The following is a 23,117-nucleotide window of genomic DNA, read 5'->3' as shown; positions in this document are numbered from 1 at the left end:
AAGTTATAATTGTTTGTCTTCACAATAGTAGAAAAGCAATAAGCATTCAGTGGAAACCATACTTCAAAAAATACTTTATCCTGGGATAGCAAAATGTATTTTAATATTATGTCCTGATGCTAGGTGATGTTAGGGAGCTGTTATTTCTGGTAAGCTAAGTAATCAAGAGGGTGAGCTAGTCATATCTTGTGAAGTAGAGTCTTAATAATTCAGTTGTATATATATTTCTAACCTGCTCCAAGATGAGTTGTTCTTACCATTTGACATCCTTTGTGATTCCTCTTTGCTTAATATGATTGAGTCATTTACTCAAAGTCAAAACTTTCTGCCTCCATTGACACCAATTAACTGCAGTTCACTTTATAAAAAGGATTGAATCTCATTACTAAGATAGTTGAAACTACATATTATACACTGCTTCATCCCCTGCTTTCTATTTCATATATGAAATTGGACATTTTATGGTGAGTTTGTAACCACTGATAAATAGGTATTTTTAAAGTGTTCAAGCACATCACATGCAGTGTGAGATGTTTTTGATGATTTAGGAAAAGACTTAGGGTGGCAAGGAATTCTTACTCAGTGATCCACTGTGTGGAACCAGAAGGAACTAAGCCATTTGAAATGAGGGACCTACATTCTGACTGGAACATAAATTTATGATTTCTTCTCTGTTGGTTATGTTGATTTTGCATAAATATGTTTCAGTTAAAACTACTTCTTGCTGATAGTGATCTGCACCACATGAAAAGGAGAAACAAAACTCAGCTTTGAGAATTCTTTCTCATGGGATTCTCAGAGGACCCAGGAGTGCAGCCTCTCATCTTTGAGTTATTCTACTCCATGTACTGGTCACTGTCAGTGGGAATCTACTCATTGTCCTGGTCATACTCTCAGACCCACACCTCCACACACCCATGTACTTCTTCCTCACCATCCTGTCCATGGTGGATGTCTGCTTCACCTCCACCTCCATCCCAACGATGCTGGTGAACAACCAAACGCAGAACAGAGCTATCAGCTATGCAGGCTGCATCACACAGATGTTCTTGTTCATATCGTTTGGTGCGTAGGATGATTTTCTCTTGACTGTAATGACCTATGATCGGCTTGTGCCCATCTGTCACCTCCTGCACTACATAGCAATCATTAACCCCCCAGCTCTGTGTGCAGCTGGTGCTGGTGTGCTGAGTCTTAGCTGCCTTAGACTCACTGGTGCACAGCTTACTGGTTCTGAGACTTAGCTTCTGCACACACATGGAAATCCCCCACTTTTTCTGTGAGATAAATCATGTGGTCCACAGAGCCTGTTCTGACACCATTATCAATGACCTCATGATGTATCTTGCGACTATGCTGGTTTCAGTTGGTCCCCTAGCTGAGATCCTGTACTCCTACTCCAAGATCATCTTCTCCATCCGTGCCATCTCGTCAACTCAGGGAAAGCATAAAGCCTTTTCCACCTGTGCCTCTCACCTCTTTGCCATTTCCCTATGTTATGGCATAGGACTAGGTGTGTACCTCAATGCCAGCACTGCCCCAAATTCAGCCTGAACTGCAGCAGCCACAGTGATGTACACAGTGGTCACCCCATGTTGAACCCATTCAAATACAGCCTGATGAACACAGACAGGAAGAGGGCTGTAAAAAATCTGTTGTTCCATAAATGATTGTGGAACCCACAGTGTTGGGGCTGAGCAGTGTCAGTGACTCATGTCTCAGGCTCAAGGTCAGATACTGACATGAATTTATCAGAGGAAGCAGAGCTTGCTTAGTCTTCACACTGTCTAGTTTTATATTTGTTAATGCTTAATTCCTCTGTTAATACTGCAAGTAAAAAAAAATTGCATTGCATTGTTTCTTTTTTCGCTGGTGACACACAGTTTTTTCCTGATATTTTCCCCCACATTTAGTGCAATCATTTTTCCAGAAATATAAGGGATCTGAAATTTTATGGAGAAAGAAATGCATGAGGTGTTTGTCTATGTGCTAAATAATTTTTAATTCCATGTGTAGTTTTTACAGTGTATGGACTGCTTTCCACCTTTCATTCCTGTAACATTTCAGTATTCTCTTTACTACATAAATTTGTCTTTTTAAGAATTGGTCTATTTGAGTATACATACTGTTCTCCAGTTGCACAGAATTGATTACAAAAAGGTAAGACTTCATTGCCTGGGTTGTCTTCCTTTGTTTATATATAACAGATGCCTGTTGATGGAACCTTAATTAGCATAACAATTACACATGCTCCTTGAACTGCATGAGGCAACAGCACCCATCAGAATGCATAAGAACTGGATTTGGGTGTAGATTCTCTAAGATATTTGTAGTCTCACTTCCACGGAACAGCAACACTAGCTGGTAATATGGAGAACTGGGAGTGGTGACAGGCCAAGCCAGGCTGGACCACACTCTCATCTGACCATAACCTACCTGACACTCATGGGAGCTGGGACTGTGAGGAGACAAACTGGGGACAATACATGCAAGGCCCAGGACTGAGGGCAGTTTGTACCAGGCTGGACCACTGCCCCCACTGGCATGTGTGAGATCTGGGGCTGGGAACAGAAAGAACTTATGGTAATCTCCTCCAAGTCTGCAATTCCCTGTGTGGAGCATGAGAGTTGGCTTTGGGGGTGGGCTTGTACAGGCAAGTCTGTAGCACATATCAGCATTTCTGTGGGCCAAGAATGAAGGCAGGCCAGGTGGGACCAAACCTGAGCAATTATTTTCTCACTAGAGAGCCTGGAAAGAATGTGTACTGTGCTCAGGTGGGCTGGGCTGCAACACCCACCTGCAAGAGCTGAGAATGTGCATGTACCAGGACAGGTTGAATTGAAGCACCTACCAATACACACAACATGCTGGAATGGTAACAGGCCTATTAGGGAAACTGTTGGGACTCCCTTGCTGGGCTAGACCTCCCATTGGTACATGAAAGTCAGAGGTCAGGGTGAACCAAGCTTTGCAAAGTCACAGTATCCATCAGCAGGTGTGTGGGCTGGTCTAGGTTCAGGCCAGTCTGATAAAGAACCCATAGGTACTTTTAAAAACCATCCTCTGATGAAACAATCAACATCCCCCACTAGCCAGAGAAGCTGGCTGTCATGTCTCCATGATGTCCGCTACTCAGGCATCAGCAACTGGGGAGACCCAGTCCAACACCAGCACTTCAGGGTTAGAGTTTAGAGATGTAATTGGGGAAACCCCAAGAGATCTCACCTGGGGTGACATCAGACTTGACTCTTGTGTGTACTGGCTAGGGCAGGGTAAGCTTCAGTCCACCTGCACCAGCCAATAGACACATTGTCATCTAGACCCAATTATCACATGAACTGATGGGTGCTGTGACCTAGTAATAGGTACAGCCAGCAGGGAAGTACCAACAGTTCCCCTGCCAGGCATGTTCCCAGCAGCAGATCTTGCAGCTGCTAGGGTCTCCTGCAATCCTGCCTGATGCTATTCACATTTATTCCTGGAAGTTGTCAGCTGGGCTATGGCCTACCTCCATTGGCCTGCACCCATCAAGACTCTCCTGTTTGCCAATGAGAGACCCAGATTCACATCCCAGCTCCCAACATCAGCTCATGGTCAAGGATCAGCAGCTGCAGTCACCAAGTATTGAAGTACAGCTCCAGCCGAGTCAAAAAGTGTGAAGGGTGCTTGAGTAGGCATAAGAGAAAATAAATAGACTGCTAAGATGTCAGGATCACAAAGGAAAACACATGAAAGTTGTCCCCTTTGTTAATCCAGAAACAGTCACAAGCCCTGGCACAGATTTTTCACCTGTTGGTCAAGTAGGTGATCCCAAGAATAATTCTGCCCTTTGTTTCACCTTTAAAGCTCTCAATAGAAGTTCTTAATATCAATAAGTAACACATTCCTACTATGATCCTCATTCTACAACTTAATCTTGAATCAGTTAAGGGAGGAAATGCATTACAAAAAAAAAAACAAAAACAAAAAAAACAGGGGAACCTAAACATCAAGGATGGTAAAATGGGGGCAGCAGCTAGAGAGACAGCCTGAATAATAAAAGGTCCTTTCACAATTATCGCTGACATTACCTCCAAGTTCACATTGATAGTAAAACACCAACTCCACAGCAGTTAACAATGCCTGAATAGATAACAGAATTCTTCAGTGGGCTGGTCCTGTTGCAGGAATTTTGACTCCGAGTATGGCAGCAACCTCAAATTCTTGTCTCGCAGGAAAGAAGAATTTTCATGCGGACACAGTTTAGTTTTAAAGCAGGATTTATTAGAAAAGTTGAGAAGAGAGACTCCCGTCCTAGCGACGGGAGGGGGTTTTGAGATAGAAAAGACCCTTACCTCCTGCCATAGTGGCAGGAGGAAAAGTAAAAAAGAACCCTAGTCCTCTGCCATAGTGGCAGGGGGCAAAGAAGTAAAACCCGTATTAATGGTGGGGAATGCACCTTTTAAAGGTTTCCCTCAAAGATGTTTCTCCATAAACAAAGAAAGTTCCTGATTTCCAAGGTACCTGGCCTTGGGACAAAAGGTCACAGAGATACCAGACATAGGACATTCCAGGCCTCAGGCAGATGTGTATTACTCTTTTCAATGATAAAGAGATCAGCCTGAGGCCCTCCCACAATAGCCGAGGTAATGGCCGATACTTCAGGTGGGGAATTGATATGCTAATAGCACCTCTGTCCCTTGGAAGAGAGGTGCCCTGGTGAGTTCAAGACACGGTGGGGAAATTCTCTTTTACTCAGGGACCCAGAATACCCTAACTGCCTACTACCCACTAACTCCTCTCTCAGTCCTGTGTCCATGGAAAGGAAGGTGGAACTGCATTCAGGTAGCTTGTAGAGATATCCACTGGGCCCAGCCATGCAGAAAGAAATTTCTTGCAGCCCAACCTGCAACGGACCAATTCTCCACACACCTTCGTATCCTCCACACGTACTGCATGGCCTCTGCAGTCATAAGGAGTCGATCTGTGAAAATACAACATCCGTTGCACACAGCAATCCACATGTGTACTTGGTCAGCCAAGAGTGCCTGATACTCTTGTGTCAGTTGACAGGAGACACCGTAAAGACAGAGCTGGATATAAACAAAGTTTAATAGAGTGATGAGCCAATTTTGCTGTAAGACATGTGAGTATGCTGAGAAGGTGACAGAAAAATGAGATATGAGGAAAAAACAATTAAGCTTATGTAGCAGGACATTGTGACCCTAGAAGGTCAGCAAGCACAGGATTACAGTTCATTGGACAGTATCTGCATGAGAACAACCAAATGGCTACCTTTTGTATACCTGATGGGAGATCATTTGTATAAGAACGGTTGAGTGGACAGTATGTGTGTGAGAACACTTGGTGGAATATACAAGACAAAAGGAGTTCCAAACAAAAGCATAGAAACTGTTGATAGATTTTGTTAATGAACTAAATACTTCCTCCCTTATCCTACATAACCCCCAGTGTATAAAGTCTGCTGCCACTAATAAACTTCATCTTTGACGATCACTCAGGGTCCACGTGTGTTATTATCGGCTCCGTACACCAAGTCCATCACTGCGGGACAGCGACAAGCTTATTGTTTAAGCCATGCTGAGAGAGACAGAAGAAAGAGAGAAGAGAGAGTGTGCAACCATCAACTGCCTTCAGTACCCAATGGCTGCAAAGTCTATGGCTTGTCTAAGATGAGGCCAGGGACCTGGAATGACATCCAGGAATCCGATGCAGGTGGCAGGAGCATCCTATGGGAACCAAATTAGAAGTGGAAAACTGAGATGAGAAGTGGAACTCTGATCTGCTAAATTGGCATCATTCAACAGGGGCTTAACGTTTTTCAATAAAGAACTTTTTGAAGTAATGACTGTGAATGTAATAAATCAAATAAAGCAACCACTAAGGATAGCCATTCCCTCCTCCTCTCCTGCCCAACAGAAGGATTAAAAATGGATGGCGAGGGCCCGGCGCGGTGGCACAGTGGTTAAGGTTCTCGCCTTGCATGCCCGGGATCCCATAAGGGCACCGGTTCTATCCCGGCAGCCCCGCTTCCCTTCCAGCTCCCTGCATGTGGCCTGGGAAAGTAGTCAAGGATGGCCCAAAGCCTTGGGACCCTGCACCCGTGCGGGAGACCCGGAAGAGGCTCCTGGCTTCGGATCAGCATAGCATTGGCCGTTGCGCTCACTTGGGGAGTGAATCATCGGACGGAAGATCTTCCTCTCTGTCTCTCCTCTCTGTATATCCGCCTTCCAATAAAAAAATAATAAAAATAAATCTTAAAAATAAATGGATGGCGAGGGATCAGAGTTGGTGGGCCCCCTGAGAGACACAACTACAGTGAGGGCTGCTACTGGGTAGTTACTGGTTACTATTACACCTTTGTCAGATTTTACTTTGTTACTTTTGATATATGTACATAATTGATCAGGGTGGGAAAGATCTAGGGTTAGGAAAAGTGAGCATGATCATGGTTTCCAAATGTTCTATTTCTTCCTGATTCTGGGGGAAGGAGAGACATAATGGGAGAATGCATACTTAGCTTCCAAACTGCACCAGTACCCAAAGATGGAGAATGCACCAATATCAACCTAGGGTCCCGATGTGGAGCCCTTTCTGTGGCTTCTGTCCAAGTGGTTTGGATGGTTCTGAAATGTTCTCAATCCTTCCCATCCAAAGATGAGGAAATACTCCTGCTATCCATTGACTAACATAATCGACCTTAGCATCTGCATTTGACCAAATTTTTGCTGTCATTATTTGGCTGGAGTAGCTGTCCAATTTGTTCTGATCATCTTGCTCTGCTATGGTACCAGCTGTCCTCTGCAGAGTCCAATGAGCTGCAATATTCTCCATGTGCATAAGGGCCTGCCACCAACTGCTCTGTCTTATCCAATGAGGAGGACCTGTTCTCATAGAAAGGCCCAAGGTCTTGGAACATGTGACCTGGTTCTGCCAGAACCCCGCTCCCGGGGCTCATGGATCTGGAACCCATTGTAAAAATGAGCCCAATGATCTGAGCAAGGCAACCAAGGCCCTGCAGGACCACTACCAAAGGCCCCTGACAGCTTTACCCTCTGTTAATTTGCAGAGAACTGATTGAGAAATGAGGCAATTGAGACTTGACAAAAACACTGATATAATATATTGGCATCATCCAGCAGGGCCTTAACCTATTTTGGTAATGATTTATTTAGTTTTACTGGAAATGCATATCAGATTTACAAACAGAGACAGAAAGATCGTCCATTCTGAATTACATCTCAAATGGCCACAATGGCCAGAGTTGTATGGATCCAAAGTCAGGAGCCAGGAGCATCTTACAGGTTTCCTACATGGGTGCGGGGAATTAAGAGTTTGAGCGATCCTCTGCTACATTCCAAAGCCATTACCACAGAATCGTATGGGAAGTGGAGTAGCCTAGACAAGAACTGGCACCCACATGGGATCTAGCTACTTGCAAGGTGAGAATTTAGACTTTCTGTCACGCTAAGGATTAAGATTTGGTGCCACAGTAATGGACAATGGTGCATAAATGTATCTCCAACTGCTTTATTCCAGGAATACACAGAACTATTGTTGCAGGATTTTTGACTCCGAGTATGGCAGCAACCTCAAATTCTTGTCTCGCAGGAAAGAAGAATTTTCATGAGGACACAGTTTAGTTTTAACGCAAGATTTATTAGAAAAGCTGAGAAGAGAAGACTCCCGTCCTAGCGACGGGAGGGGGTTTTGAGATAGAAAAGACCCTTACCTCCTGCCATAGTGTCAGGAGGACAAGAAGCAAAACCCTAGTGCTCTGCCATAGTGGCAGGAGGAAAATGAGAACCCGTATCAATGGTGGGGAATGCACCTTTTAAAGGTTTCCCTCAAAGATGTTTCTCCATGAACAAAGAAAATTCCTAGTTTCCATAGTACCTGGCCTTGGGACAAAAGGCCACAGAGGTGCCAGACATAGGACATTCCAGGCCTTAGGCAGATGTGTATTACTTCTTCCTGCTCTCCTTTCAATGATAAAGAGATCGGCCTGAGGCCTTCCCACAGTGGCCGGGAGGTAATGGCCGATACTTCAGGTGGGGAATTGATATGCTAATAGCACTCCGACCCTTGGAAGAGACGTGCTCTGGTGAGTTCAAGACATGGTGGGGAAATTCTCTTTTACTTGGGGACCCAGAATACCCTAACTGCCTACTACCCACTCTAACTCCTCTCTCACTATCATCATGCCATAGACTCACCAAAATTGGTGGTGAATGTTGTTCATTACTTTAACAGAAATACACCATATCACTTTATGACTCAGAAAGGAAATCAAGGTGGTTTAATTTTAAACTTGCAAACATTTTTTGGAAAATTGAAAAATGAAGAAGGAAGAGAAGTGTGAAACTCCAAGAGAACTGAAAACTTTAGAAAGAAGCAGCAAAATACAAATCATGGAACAAGGCAAAGACTTCAGAAAATGAGCAGAAGGACAGGTGAGTAGGGGGAGGTTCTGCTTGGTACTTCTGCAAGCCCTGAGTTTTAAAGGCCTGATTTGTGGCTATGACTTAAAAATGGCCATCGGAAGATTTCCCTCAGATGTATTTTCACAGCCCTCTGGATATCGTTATTCCTGAGACTGTAGATGAAGGGGTTCAACATGGGGGTGACCACGGTATAAATAACCGAGGCTGCTGCAGTTGAGTGTGAGTTTTGCGTAGCAGTTGAACTGAGATATACACCCAGTGCTGTTCCATAAAACAAGGAAACAACAGAGAGGTGAGAGGCACAGGTGGAAAAGGCTTTATACTTGCCCCGAGCTGACGAGATGGCACAGATGGAGTAGACAATCTTGGAGTAAGAGTACAGGATTCCAGCCAGGGGACCTCCTCCCAGCACAGTTGCAAAATACATCATGAGGTCATTAAGAAAGGTGTCAGAACAGGCTCTATTAATAACCTGATTCAATTCACAGAAAAAGTGAGGGATTGCCACATGTGTGCAGAAACTCAGCCTCAGCACCAGTAAGCTGTTTAAAAATGCAGGCAGGACACTGATGATCCAGCACACCAGAACCAGCTGCACACAGAGATGGGGGTTCATGATGACTGAATAGTGCAGAGGATGGCAGATGGCCACAAACCGATCATAGGCCATTACAGCCAGAAGAAAGTCATCCAAATCTCCAAATAGGAGAAAGAAGAACATCTGCGTGGTGCAGCCTGCATAGCTGATGGCTCTGCTCTGCATCTGGATGTTCACCAGCATCTTGGGGATGGTGGTGGAGGTGAAGCAGATGTCCACCATGGACAAGTTAGCGAGGAAGAAGTACATGGGCGTGTGGAGGTGTGGATCAGAGAGGATGGCCAGCACAATCAGTAGGTTTCCACTGACTGTGACCAAGTACACAGAGAGGAATAATATGAAGATGAGAGGCTGCAATTCTGGATCTTCTGAAAGTCCCAGGAGAAGGAATTCCACAACCAATGTTTGGTTCCTTGATTCCATGCCAGCAATGTGAATACCAAAAGATGAAAAAATGCATAGATGTGAGCACTAGTTACATGCTGCCAGAACCATGATGTGTGTTCTTCATGTCAGTCTGAATGCCCCCAGAATGCCTCTGTTCTCTGGTGTAGAATTCCTCTCCACTGATCCTTACCTCCTAATGAGGCTGTACCTGCTGCAGCTACAATGAGATTCCATGATGCCCTTGAGCATAGGATGTGGAATCTTCATGTTCCAGGCATGTTTCAGCAGTATGTGAGCAGCCCTGAGAAACAAACATCCCTAAGAGTGAAGAAGACAAGACAAACCATGCAACACATCACTGGATACACAGCTATGCTGGAAAGTAAAGAAATCAGGTGTAAGAGAGCAAGGGTAAATCAGGCTGTACTTTCCTGTATCTCCAGATCAAGGAATCCCAGCAAACTATGTGTCATTTGGACAAAGATTAAGATCTCAACGAACATAAAGCAGGTGCACAAAATTGTCTGAGAAATGGAGTGTCTGGCAAGAGCCATGGGTCATGCAGAGTTCCTGTGGCTGGGCTCATTTCAGATGATCAAAGCCATCGGAGCAGAATCTAAAAACAAGACTAAGCAACAGGGAAAGGGCTGAGAGATTGAGAATATTGAGGAAGGCACTAGACTCATCCCCATGACATTTCAAGATGGAGGTAGTCCTTCTTTCCAAGTCACTGCAGTTCATCTTTCTCTGATGAGCTGCACACACTTTCCTTGATGTGAAAAGGGGGCTGCTCTATTTCTACCTCTGCTTGTGTGTTTTGCCTACTGTATCATGTGTGACAATTGAGGACGCTGGTGCTCTTGGCAATATACCCTTCTTAACTAAAACATACTGTAAAAAGAAAGAAGCTCAAACATACTGTACAAAGAAAGAAGTTCTCAAATATTGTGCTTTAGCAGCTTGTATTGCTAGTGGGAATTGCACAGCTCATGGGATCTGTGCCTCACCTCCCACTTTCTACAGGTGAGAGAGATCACGACCTTTGTGGCACGGTCAGCATTCACAAGAGTTTCATCTTTTTGGCATGAGAAAGTGAAATAACCATGAACTTGAACTAGTGCATGCTGGAGACTGTGTGATGAGCCTAGTTGCCTTTTCCTATTACAGTCTTTGCTCACCACCTCACACACGTGGACACACACACAATAATATGCATGAACACACCGGGAATGTGCGACATTGGCACTTGTCTTAGTTGTGTTTTTCTATCATCCCCTTCAAGCCTCTGTGACACACAAGTGAAAACCATGGTCCCCTTTTTCATTAAGCACAAACTCTCTACCCATCACAGTCACATCATTCGAGAGGAGCTCTGTGGGGCTGTCACTGTCACACTAACTGTTGTGACAGTGTGCAAACAGTACATTTACTTTACTTGAGCTTGTGACTCTCCCAATGGCTATATTTCTATGTGTCCATTATCTGTCATGTACAGAAAAAAAATTTGTACCAAATAAATAGGACTGTCCCTAAGGAGGATCTAACAAGATCAGGGACCTCCAGAGAGATCATAAGAAGAACTTTCACTGGTGTTGGACACACGCGGTTCCAATTATAAATCCTTAATGCCTAGCAGAAAACAGGAGATGGTTAAAAATCATGCATCTAATGGAACAAAGTGATGATATTCCAGTAGCATTGAGAAACATTTACAATGAGCACTGTAATAGGAAAAAAATAAGCAGAGAATAAACCAGCAATTCCCCAAGGCAGCACACAAACAACAGCAACATTTCAGTTGGAACTTTTTGTGTCAACCTGTATTTTTTCCCATCTATTGCATATTATTGGAGCAGTTGGTCTCTATTTGGTGTGATGGCTGCTGAGGGCAGGCCTTCACTATCTTTTTCAGGGATGTCATATTTGTTATTCTGTTATTCTGAGGTTTTGTCTCTTGTCTCATCAACCCATTAGGCACTCTCTGGTTCTAGTTCTCATCTTTCCCCAACAGTCTCTACTACACACTTTCTTTACATAGTAACTACTTCATAATTTTACGTGAAATAACATTCTCCTTTTGATATGTCCCTAGAGACATTATGTCACAGGCATTTCATTAATTATATAATGACTTCCCTTTACTGCTGCAAGGGCTAAATGGAAAGCTAACTTGCCTGTTATATTTCTCTTTTAATCCTAACATGGTCCCGTGAACAGGGGTGCATAACATAGAAACAGATTTCAAGTAAGGAAGTTCCAAGAACAGGAGAAAACATCAAATCACTGAGATTCTCCAAAAATGCTTTAAACAAAAGAAAATCTCCAGCATGAATTGCATAGCAACAGTTTAACATAAACATGTATTCATAGAGCAATTAGTGACTGTCTGATAACAAAATATGTGACATGAAATATTCTGGCATAGAACAAATGCAATGCCATAATTGATTGCTTTGATCAATAATTGTCCTGTACATAGATGGGTGTTTAATCTCTTACAATTTTTCTTTATTTTAAAGTTATTAATTCAAAAATGTTTTTCAAATTTAACAGTGTTTCACATATGTAATATTCCTTTTCTATGTAGATATTCTATATGTATATAATATTCTTTCTTTACATCACGGATATTATCTCACACTATGTGGGTTTCATGACAACAAACAAAAAATGAGGGGACTAAGGTAGAGTACTCAAGACAAAATTGAGTCCATAGCAAAATAGTATTACAATTTACAAAGCAAAGTTTGAAATGTTTTGTAAGATCTGGCACAGGTGGCTCTCTATCTGCCAAAATAAAGACTGGGTCCACACCTCACATATCATTAAGATGATCACAAGAACTAGAGACCTGAACTGTGGTGTCTGTAACAAGCTAAGCGCCTCTGACAAGGCTGGTGTCCTTTATCACAGCTGCAGTTTGAATCCCAGCTACTCTGCTGCAGATCAAGCTCTGGGGATGCACCTGGGAAGGCAGCAGAAGCTGACCCCAATCCTCATCTGAGTGGAGACCCAGATGGAGTTCCTGGCTCCTGGGAAGGCAGCAGAATCTGACCACAGTGCTTAGATTTCTGTCCTCCTCATGGAAGACCCAGATGGAGTTCCTGGCTCCTGGCTTCAGTCTCGCCAGCCAAGGCTGTTGCACTAAACAGAGGCACTCACTCACTCTCTCCCCGTGTGTCGTTCCTTCTTTAAAAAAAAAAAAAAAGCTGAAAAACATGTTTGAAAAATGTAGAATCAGACACCTCATGGTGAAAATGAATGTAGATGAGCATGTAGAAAGACATAGATAAGATCTTCAGCTGAGCATGTCCTCCTGACTTTGACAAGAACTCATGTTGTTTAAAGGATTATTTTCATGTATTTGTATAGACAGTACATGAGTATGTGCATGGGACATAGAGAGTCTTCTAAATCACTATGAGAGGGATGGGTGTTTTGCACAACAGTGAAGGTGAGTATTTTAAGTTCTTTTTTTTCTCCCAGTGGTGACAGTTATGATTGTTTTTAAATTTTTTTCTTAATTTTAAGAAAAATTAAGAGAAAATTTTCTTAATTTGACAAAAATTTTCTCAATTTGAAAAAAAAATTCTTGTCAAAGAAAAAAAGGCACCTATTTAAAATAAAATGATCAGAGATTATAAGGAAAAAAAATTCTTGATTTGACAACGTTGAGCTTAATTTATACAAAGGGATGAAATGAAATCTAATATATATTTTTAAGAGCATAGTGATATTTTACCCTTTATCCCTTCCCCAGTCCTACACTTCAACTACTCTGAAATTTGAAAAAAAAAAAAAAAAAAAAGCTAAAAATGGTGAAAGGAAACAATCTCTGACAGTGTAATTTCATAAGAAGGTTATTAGGATTCAAACATGCTAATGAAAGATGAACGTGCTGTTTAATCAAATGATAACAGTTGCTTTCAGATTTAAGAAGTAAGGGATATAACTTTTAGAGACATAATCTCTAGAAGATGACAAGCTCCAACAAGTAGCAGACATACAATCACAAATAAAAAATATACATACCCAGAAAATTGCAGTGCAGGCAGCATCTCACCAGCCCATAAATATCTTCAGGTATAGATCTAAGGAAATGCAAATGGCCTAAAAATTTCAGAGAATAAAGTAATTAAGAGTAATGTTTCATGAGCACAGCTGTTAAAAAGTCATGCATAGTCAGATTTTAACATAATATAGATTGTCCCAAGAGATCTCTGAAGACCTCTTGGAAATGGGAGAGGAAGTTCATGAATGTACCCCTTTACCACTAAATTTTTCCTACTGTGAATCAACCACACAAGAGGCTACAATGTGTGTGACACAAGTACTGCTTCTGCAGCTTGAGTTTTGATTTTTCATGTTAACATTAAAGCATACTCACTTAGACCCATCTCACAGAGAAAAATGACCTGCCCTCATGTCCCTGGACAGCCCTCCATAGCCAACACCTTGCTTCTATAGCAGTTCATTCCACAAACCATTGGAAGCACCTCTTCTTTGTGACCTGTCCCATTCCCTGTTCCAATGGGCTTCAGTTACATTCATGTCCTAGTCCCCAGTGACCCTGCCTTGCTGAGTTCTGTGAATACTTGCCTTTTAATCCTCAGGCAGAAGCACTTCACTGAGATCATGACTCAGGCAAACAGGTCTCCCTGCACCCTGCTCCCTCTTGGCCCAGGTCTATATAGTGTGGCTCTCAGGTGGCCACAGGTGAATGCTCTTGGCTGTTGACTTCTGAGCCTTTTCTACAGCACCTTCTGGACTTTCAGAATTACCTGGAGGGGTCTCAGGTAGGCAGATGTTTAAGTGGAAGTGCAAACACTTCTGTGTGAGCTTCCAGATGGAGAGGGGAACATTTTCCCCAATGAAGACTGCACAGAGCCGCCAAGAGTCTGTCTCTGAGCTGGACAAAACTAAATCCCAGGCTGCCAAGATGGCATTTTCTGGCACGAGAGCTGTGCAAAACTCTTTATGCCTGCTCATCAGGCACATTTCTCTGTGGGACTTCAACCCCTGCACACATCACCACCACAAGGGATGCTATTCTGCACAATAAGGCAACTTTATTTCTATAGAGTAGTTCCCAAGACATAAGCATCGAAGTCAGCAAAATCCAGTATTGATGATTTTGTATCCCGAGGACATTTTTGTCTGTTGAAACAAAATCACATTATGTCATATCAGAGGCCTGCTACACTTTCCCCAAACTAGAAAAGAGAAGCTGGTCTTGATAATGTCCCTGGGATCACTCAAGCATGGGTGTATAGTAGAGACAGATGCCTTGTGTTCTGAGTTATCAAGGTTCAAATCCCACCTGCAGTCATAACACAGAGGCAGACCTGAAACTCTCTCAGGTCTTCCACATCCATGAGGCAGACATTCTCTGTCTCCGTAACATTGATTTTGTGGTGGCTTGTTACCCTGAATCTGCTTACTGATACAGTAATGATTGTCAACATCAATGAGTACATGTCATGAATGCCCCGCTTTTCGTTTTCAGCATTTGATCTGGTATTGATTCGTAGCATTCATGGCTACATGGACACACATGCTTATTTGTTATACCTGCATTAACATAGGTTATTATTGAAATTCGCTTCTGTAGAATCATGAAAAATTTCAAGAACTTGATTTCACTGGGATAACTTCTAAGCTGGACCACATTCTCATAGTGAAGATCATCATGCAATAAGTAAGGTGGAGGGATGGTGAAAGTGAGTGATTGAGGAAGAGTACCATGGGAAGTATCATTATTTCCCTGAAACTGTAAATATGAATTTGTTTGCTTTATATTTATTTAGTTTTGTTTATGTAGTAGTGCATGCCCATCATCAAAACCAAATTACTCCACACAACATGTATGGCTAAAAATGCAATATATGAGATTTAAAGTTTATAGAGTTCAGGTAATCTCTGATTCTGAGACCATTTTAGATACATCACTTTGATTTCGCCAAATGGATCTTGTGTGTGGATTACACTAAAAGCACTTCATTTTATTTGTGTAAAATGATTAGGTCTCATGAGTCACACACTAGGCTTTAAGGACATAGTAATACTTCCCACAGTATACTGCCTCCTCACCCAGGTTTTCTAAATTAAAATTAAAATATTATTATAAAGGTGATACGATTTATAGAGATATTTATGTAGAGAAATATTATATCTTCCATCTGCTGGTTTACTCCTCAAATATCCACAAAAGCCAGAGCTGAGCTGTTTAGGAGCCATAATCCAGGAGCTTCTTCCAGGTTTCCTACATGGATGAACGTTCTAAAGGCTTTGGTCATCCTCTAATGCTTTTCCAGGCCACAAACAGGGAGCTGGGTGGAAAACTGGGCAGCCTGGAGAGGAACTGGCATCCATATGAGATTCGAGCTGATGCAAGGCAATGACTTAGCCACTAGACTTTCACACCAGGCCCTTTTGTATTCTCACTACAACATCAGTTTGTTTCTTTCACTGGCCTATTTTGGTATGCGTACTGGTCTGCAGTTGTACCAAATTTATTGCAGAAAGACAAGATTTCATTCTTTTGATGGCTGGGGAGGGCATTCCAATGCATATGTATACCAGATGACTTTTGATAGGTGTCCTAGTTAGTATAACAATTACACATTCTCCTTGAACTGCATGAGGTTAAAGGTTCAGAATTGAAAGGCCCACATTCCTCATGATACAGTTTCTGGTCAAATCAAAGCCTATGACAGTATTCAATGTCCTTCTTAACTCAGTAGCTTATTTTTCAGATCACATACATTTAAGAATCATTAAAATAGAAAGTTTCTCTGTACTCCTACTATGGCAAGGGATGCCAATTACACACACTCTTAGAGCAGAATGAAATTCTGATGTTTTTCCATTACTCCTTTGTGCATCCTACTACAAAACAGTTTAGGCTTCGGTGCTAAAGTAGAGTGTGTGAGTTGGATTCTTTCTTGAATGGAGTCTTACTCTTGAAACTAAGTATGTAACTGCATTTTCATACATAAACAAAAAATTAGACTAGGTTATTAAAAAAAAAAAATTTATCCCGTCTTGTTGCCCAGCAGAGTCCCGTTTAAAGAGAATATCATTACATGAGTAAGAATCAGAAAAATCCTTTAGTATAGGAGGAACAATTTCCCATTTTAATTACCTTGCATGTGATAATATTCTGCTCTCCTGTGTCCAAGTACTTTGTGCTGAAAGGGTCTTGTGGTCCAGGCGTACATGTCTGAGTTTGGGTGAATGGTTGTTAGATGTACTGTTTCCTTGAATGTTCTTCCTGCACCTGCCTAGAAAGATCCAGAGATATCTCTGACCTTGTCTCCTTGCCTGCCCAGAAGAGATATTTGTCCCTTTCTGAATTTAGCACAGCTACTCCAGGAGAAGAATGGAGAAGCGGAGAGAACCACATGGACATTCTACATTCCATTGCCCCTTCATGTTCAGGGATCTCTTCAACATCAACTCACACAGAATTTGAGCTCTCCTCCAGTCACGTGTCTCAAGATGTTGCATGTTCTTGTTCCAATGTGTGTGATTTTCTAAGGTTTTTGATTCCCCAGAAGGCAGCCTTCATGTCACAACTTTGTAACAGCAGAGTAGAAGTGAAATTGAGCAACACATTGCTAATAAACATTATCTTCCAACATGGGAACCAATGCCACAATGAAATTCCCCAAAGTATTATGACCTGCTCTGTTCTGTTCACCTTGGTTGATGTATATGACATCCTTTGGTACAGAAAGAGCCATCTCATAATAAAACAGGCTGCGATGGTATCTTGTGAAAGAGTGGAATGGCACAAGGGGAATTCTACTAAAGATCAGGCTGCACTGGCTTTGCAGTCAGCTGTGCATCTTTGGTTGTGTTTCTAAAGTCCATTCGAGGCTCTCTGTGTGGCTGTGGTGACTGCTTTTCAGAATTCATCTCTGGAGATGTGGTGACTTCCTCCAGCCTTTGACATTTATTAGATTTGTATCATTTGTCATAATGTATTCCTACCAATGTCAGTGATGTCAGCTCTGGGGCTGAGCTAAATGAACTAATTTTAATTGAGGATTTGGGAACAGAGTGACCAAGAGAAAAAGAGATGCAGGCAGACAGAGATGGCGTTCTCTTTATGCTGGTTCATTCCCCAATATGTCTCAGTGGCTGAGGCCTGAACACAGGACCGTGAATTCCACCTGTGTCTCCCACATGGGGTGCAGAGAACTCAAGGCTTTGGACTGAACTCTGTCAGCTTCACATGAGCTCTGGGTGGGATTTGGATGGAGGCAAAGCAGCTGGGCATGCATGGGTGCACTAATAGAGGAGGGCAATGTCACAATACAGGCCCCCCCCAAAACCTGTCATCAAATTTTACAATTTCACTTTTACCTGAACTTTCTGAAATGGCCCTCTGTGAGTATGCTTGTGTATATCAAATGTAGTCTGTATGGTTGCAGCCATAACAACTTAATCTTCTTTTTTATTTATGTATTTATTTTTTTGAGTGCGGAGAATAATTAGTAGGCTTTATTCTACTTGTTCTAACTGCTTAAATATGGCTTCTTACTGAGGAAATCAGCCACAAATCATGCAACATGTTTTAACTTTTTTGTGTCCTATCTCAAAATAACTCAGTTAAAAAAATAGAGGTTACCACTTTCAGGGGATTTGAGAATTTTTATGTTTATTTTGTTTAAGGAAATAAATTCTTCCCACAATGAAAGCCGAAATTATTTAAGCTATTTAATATATTTATTTTAATAAATTAAATATATAATATTAAATATATAATGATATATTTTGCTATTTAATATACTCAGTATATAATATGTTAATGTAAATAAAGCTATATTAATATATTTAAATGATTTAATGCATATGTTAACCTAAACTATGCATATATATAAGCATTAAATAGTTTTGGCTGTATATCTTCGTATGTTTTATTAAATTATTTAGATACAATTGCAGTAACATATTCCTGCCTTTGTTCATTCTTGCCTAGCAATATTCCCCACATTCCTTCCATCCTTTTTTCCTTAATTTTTAAAAAGATTTATTTATTTATTGGAAAGTCAGATATACAGAGAGGAGGAGAGACAGAGAGGAAGATCTTCCATCCAATGATTCACTCCCCAAGTGAGCGCAACAGCCGATGCTATGCGAATCCGAAGCCAGGATCCAGGAATCTCTTCCGGGTCTCCCACATGGGTGCAGGGTCCCAAAGATTTGGGCTGTCTTTGACTGCTTTCCCAGGCCACCAGCAGGGAGCTGGATGGGAAGTGCAGCTGCCGGGATTAGAACCGGCGCCCATATGGGATCCCTACACGTTCAAGACGAGGACTTTAGCCACTAGCCCACGCCGCCGGGCCCCTCCTTAATTTTTGAACAATGCATTCTCACTCTCCTATATAGTCATAGCTTAGTGCACCGCTAACCATCATATTCAACAAGTAAAAATTTAGAGAAGTCAGTTTCTCAGGAGAAGAAACAGCAATCAATAAACATCAATAAGCTCTTTCCATTTCTAGATCATTTTTCTAGTCATTAATTTTGTTATTATTATTGTTTTATGATACAGTTCCACTGACTCAGAGATTCCCTCCCCGTGACAAATTCCTTCTGCCCACTGATTTCTCCTATATTTTTACAACATTATAGTCCTTCCAAAACAGTCATAAGTCCATCGTTGTCCTATTCAATCATATCTGTTGTAGGTATGAACAACAGCGGAGTGTCTAACATCCTATTTTCAAGACACATTGGACAGTTCCATTGGGAATCCATCTTTTATTTGGAAGTCAAGATGCATGTTACATTGCAGCTTTATATCTCAGTACGATAATTCTCTAATACACAGTTATTGTGCTTTTCCTTAAATGAAAAGCTATAAAACAAAATCAAGCTAAAGAACAAAAAAATAGAAACCTGGGCCAGATGTGTAATGGTGTAGTGCTTGCTTTGAATGCGCCAGAATCCCATATGGGTGCCAACGGCCAAATTCCAATGGCCCTGCTTCCCATCCAACTCCCTGCCTGTGGCCTGGGAATTCAGTTGAGGATGGCCCAAAGCCTTTGGGACCCTGCAAATGTGTGCAAGGGTCAGAGGACACTCTGACTTCTGCTTTGGACTGGCTCAGCTCTGACTTTTGCAGCTACTTGAGTGAATCATCAGACCATTAGTCACCCCCTGTACTACACGGTCATCGTGAGTCCCAACTCTGTGTATAGCTGGTTCTGTTGAGCTGGACCATCAATTTCCTGCTTACTGTGCTACACAGCTAACTGATGCTGCGACTGAGCTTCTGCACGTACGTGGAAATCCCTCACTTTTTCTGCGAGTTGAATCAGGTGATCCACAGAGCCTGTTCTGACACACTTCTCAATGACCTCATGATGTACATTGGAGCTGTACTGCTGGCGGGAGGTCCCCTGGCTGGGATCCTGTACTCCTCCTCCAAGATTGCCTTCTCCATCCATGTCATCTCATTAACTCAGGGCAAGCATAAAGCCTTTTCCACCTGTACCTCTCACCTCTTACCATCTCCATATTTTATGGCACAAGCATAGATGTGTACCTCAGTGCCATAGCTGCCCCAAGTTCAGTCTCAACTGCAGCAGCCACAGTGATGTACATTGTGGTCACCCCCATGCTGAACCCCTTCATCTACAGCCTGAGGAACACCGACATGAAGAAGGCTATGAAAAGACTTTTTATTCATATATGATAGTGGAACCCACATTGTTGGGTCTGAGCAGTGTCAGTGACTTCAAGCTCCAGGATCAGACATGGCTTTGAATTTATCAGAGGAGTAAGCAGAGCTTGATTAGGCTGCTTACTGTTATTTTTTAAATGATTAATTCCTCTCAGTACACTGCCAATGAATGACCCATTACATTGCACTGTGTGTTATTTTGCAGGTCAATACTTTTTCTTTATTTTAACTTATCATTAAGAGTATGATTAAAAATTTTAATAACATGATTGCAGGAACAAGAAAGGAAAGGACATGGAAGCAAGGAAATATGAATAGTATCTTAGAATTTTATTTTAAGACATTCATTAAATATGTTCACTTCATATCCATAAAAGTTTTAAAAATAACATTTAAAAAAATCATAATATCCCCATTCATTTGTTAAACTCATGTAATTCAATGTTGCTGTCCTTGGTGCTTGCATAATTGGAGTTTTAAGAAATTGTACTACCTCTGCTTGAATGGTATGTTACTATAAAACTGTCCTTCTAATTTTCCCATGAGGCTTTTGGGAGGTGATACACTCAGTTTATGGTTGTTTGCAATAGCTTTCACAAGCCACCTAGCATTACTTAATAAGACTTGAAATATACATGCATAAAATCCTGTGGAAGTTCATTACAGATGAAGTACAAAGAATGAGGAAATCTGATTAACTCAGTGTCATACATTTCCGCATAACTCAATGAGTGCTGCTCACATATCAGATTTCTAAAGACGCCACACTGTTTCTGAGACATGTGTAAGAACATTCATGAAAATATTACTCAGCAGGTTCAGCAAATGTTTTTGATGCCATCAACCTACATGGAAGCAACTGAGTCCCACCTTTCTCCTTCTGATCCACTTCAGGATAATGTTTCCTGGAAGGCTGCAGATGTGTGTGGATCTCTGTCACTGAGCTGGAAGACCAGGATTAACCCCTGGCTTCATGGAGGCCCAGCCCTAGCTATCATGGCCCATTGGGAGTGAGCCAGCTAATGGAAGATCTCTCCATGTCTCATTCCCAACATATCACACTCTCTGTCTTTTTCTATTTAACATAATCCTCTCTAAAAATATGAAACAAATGTAGTAGGACAGTAGCTATCATTTACTTTGTCAACTGAACCAAATTAGTTCTCAGCTTTCATGTTTTTGCTTTCTGTAGACATTGGAATGCCATTTTCCAGCAGCATAGTACTAATTCAATTTTCTTTTTAAATCTTAGTTTCCTTCATCAAAAAATATTAAAAGGTTTGCAATATAGGACGCCAAACTTTGAAGAACATTCTATACCTAAATCAAACACAACAGCAAAAAGAGAACTATGCATAAACTTTCAAAATCTTTTTAACAGGAATATCATGCCTGTTTTGAAAATTTAGTTACTTTTCACTTGATAGAAAGAGAAAAAGTTAGAATGAAAGAGAGAGAGAGAAGGAAAGAGAGAGAGAAAGACAGATAGAGAGAGAGAGAGAGAGAGAAAGAATTTCCTAATCCTTACACGATCTTAACAGGTGAAACTAGACCAGGACAAAGACATGGATGGCTTAGGTCCAAAGGTTCAAGCCATCTTCCACCACATTCTGAGGCACATTGCAAGGACAATGGATCAGAAATGGAACACAATTGCCTAAGCTGCCTGGTCCCTAGGCAACTATTGTATTGCTGGGAGAAAAGGAACTAGTAGCTGATGGGCATTCTGGGCCTGGTTAATGCCAAATCTGTGTTAACTATCCGACTATGCCACCTATTTTTTATTTTTTAAAGATTTATTTATTTATTGGAAAGTCAGATATATAGAGATAAGGAGAGACAGAGAGGAAGATCTTCCATCCGATGATTCACTCCCCAAGTGACCACAATGGCCGATGCTATGCCGATTCAAAGCCAGGATCCAGGAACTTCTTCTGGGTCTCCCACACGGGTGCAGTGTCCCAAAGCCTTGGGCCATCCTCAACTGCTTTCCCAGGCCACAAGCAGGGAGCTGGATGGGAAGTAGAGCTGCCACGATTAGAACCGGCGCCCATATGGGATCCCGGGCATGTTCAAGGCGAGGATTTTAGCTGCTAGGCCACTGTGCTGGGCCCTGGGTTTATTATTTATTTCTTCCTTTCTGAAACAATAAATGGAGAAGCTGAGGAACTCAAGGCTGGGACATGCCACCATGGGTCCAGGCAGAGAACTGCAGAATGAGGCCTGGGTACATATTGGAGTAGGAGTAGATGAGGGCATGTTAGACAGGGGAGAAATGGCTGCTTGGATTTTTCACGACCGGGTCACTGCATCAGCAGGAAATCAGGTAAGCGGGAAGGAATTAGACAGGGATCATGGGGTACATGTAATTGTGAGTGAAATAGCAGGAATAGGCCATGTGAGATTGGGCCACAGCACCCACCACAACGCAAAAGAACTTAAGTTGGGGGTAAATTGTCTAGGAGAGATGTGTGCTTGCTTCTGTGGGACTACAACCCAAGCTGGTTTACATGGAGATCTGGGGATGGTGATAGGCCAAGGCAGGGTGGACAAGAAAACTCAACTGACAATACTCCAACTAAGGTCCTGGTCCATAGCCTAGAGGCTAAAGTACTCACCTCGCACACAGCAGGATCACATATACGCTTAAGTCCTAATCCCGTCTGCCCCACTTCCAGTCTAGTTCCCTGCTTGTGTCCCTAGGGGGTGAACTGTCAAGGATGGCCCAAGGCCTTGGGACACTGCCCCTGCATCTCAGAACCAGTGAAAGCTCCTGGAACCTGAATCCTGGCTTAGTATTTGTGCAGCTGCTGAAAGGACAGAAGGTCTTCTCTGTCTCTGCTCATCTCTGTATATCTGACTTTTCAAAAGAAAAAGTAAATGAATAAATAAATATACAAATGAATAAAAATGAAACCACCTGACAGTCTTGGGAGCAGGGATTGTAAAAAAGAACACGTGGGGCCAGCACATGCATGGTCCTGGGCTGAGG

At 42.0% G+C, this 23,117-nt stretch overlaps 1 protein-coding gene across 1 annotated transcript; it reads right to left on the bottom strand.

Annotated features, from left to right (window-relative positions):
- Positions 1-154: 154 nt before the first annotated feature.
- LOC121146643 (olfactory receptor 7A10-like) lies at positions 155-9,465 on the bottom strand. The gene is made up of 2 exons (XM_040966177.1): positions 8,569-9,465; positions 155-175 (listed from the first exon to the last, which is right to left on the bottom strand). The coding sequence occupies exons 1-2, from the start codon at positions 9,463-9,465 to the stop codon at positions 155-157; spliced, it is 918 nt and encodes a 305-aa protein (XP_040822111.1).
- Positions 9,466-23,117: the final 13,652 nt, after the last annotated feature.

Source organism: Ochotona curzoniae, unplaced genomic scaffold (assembly GCF_017591425.1).
Source record: "Ochotona curzoniae isolate NIBS_2020 unplaced genomic scaffold, NIBS_Ocur_1.0 contig_1328, whole genome shotgun sequence".
Taxonomy (NCBI): domain Eukaryota; kingdom Metazoa; phylum Chordata; class Mammalia; order Lagomorpha; family Ochotonidae; genus Ochotona; species Ochotona curzoniae.
This window is presented reverse-complemented; position numbering and strand designations above follow the sequence as displayed.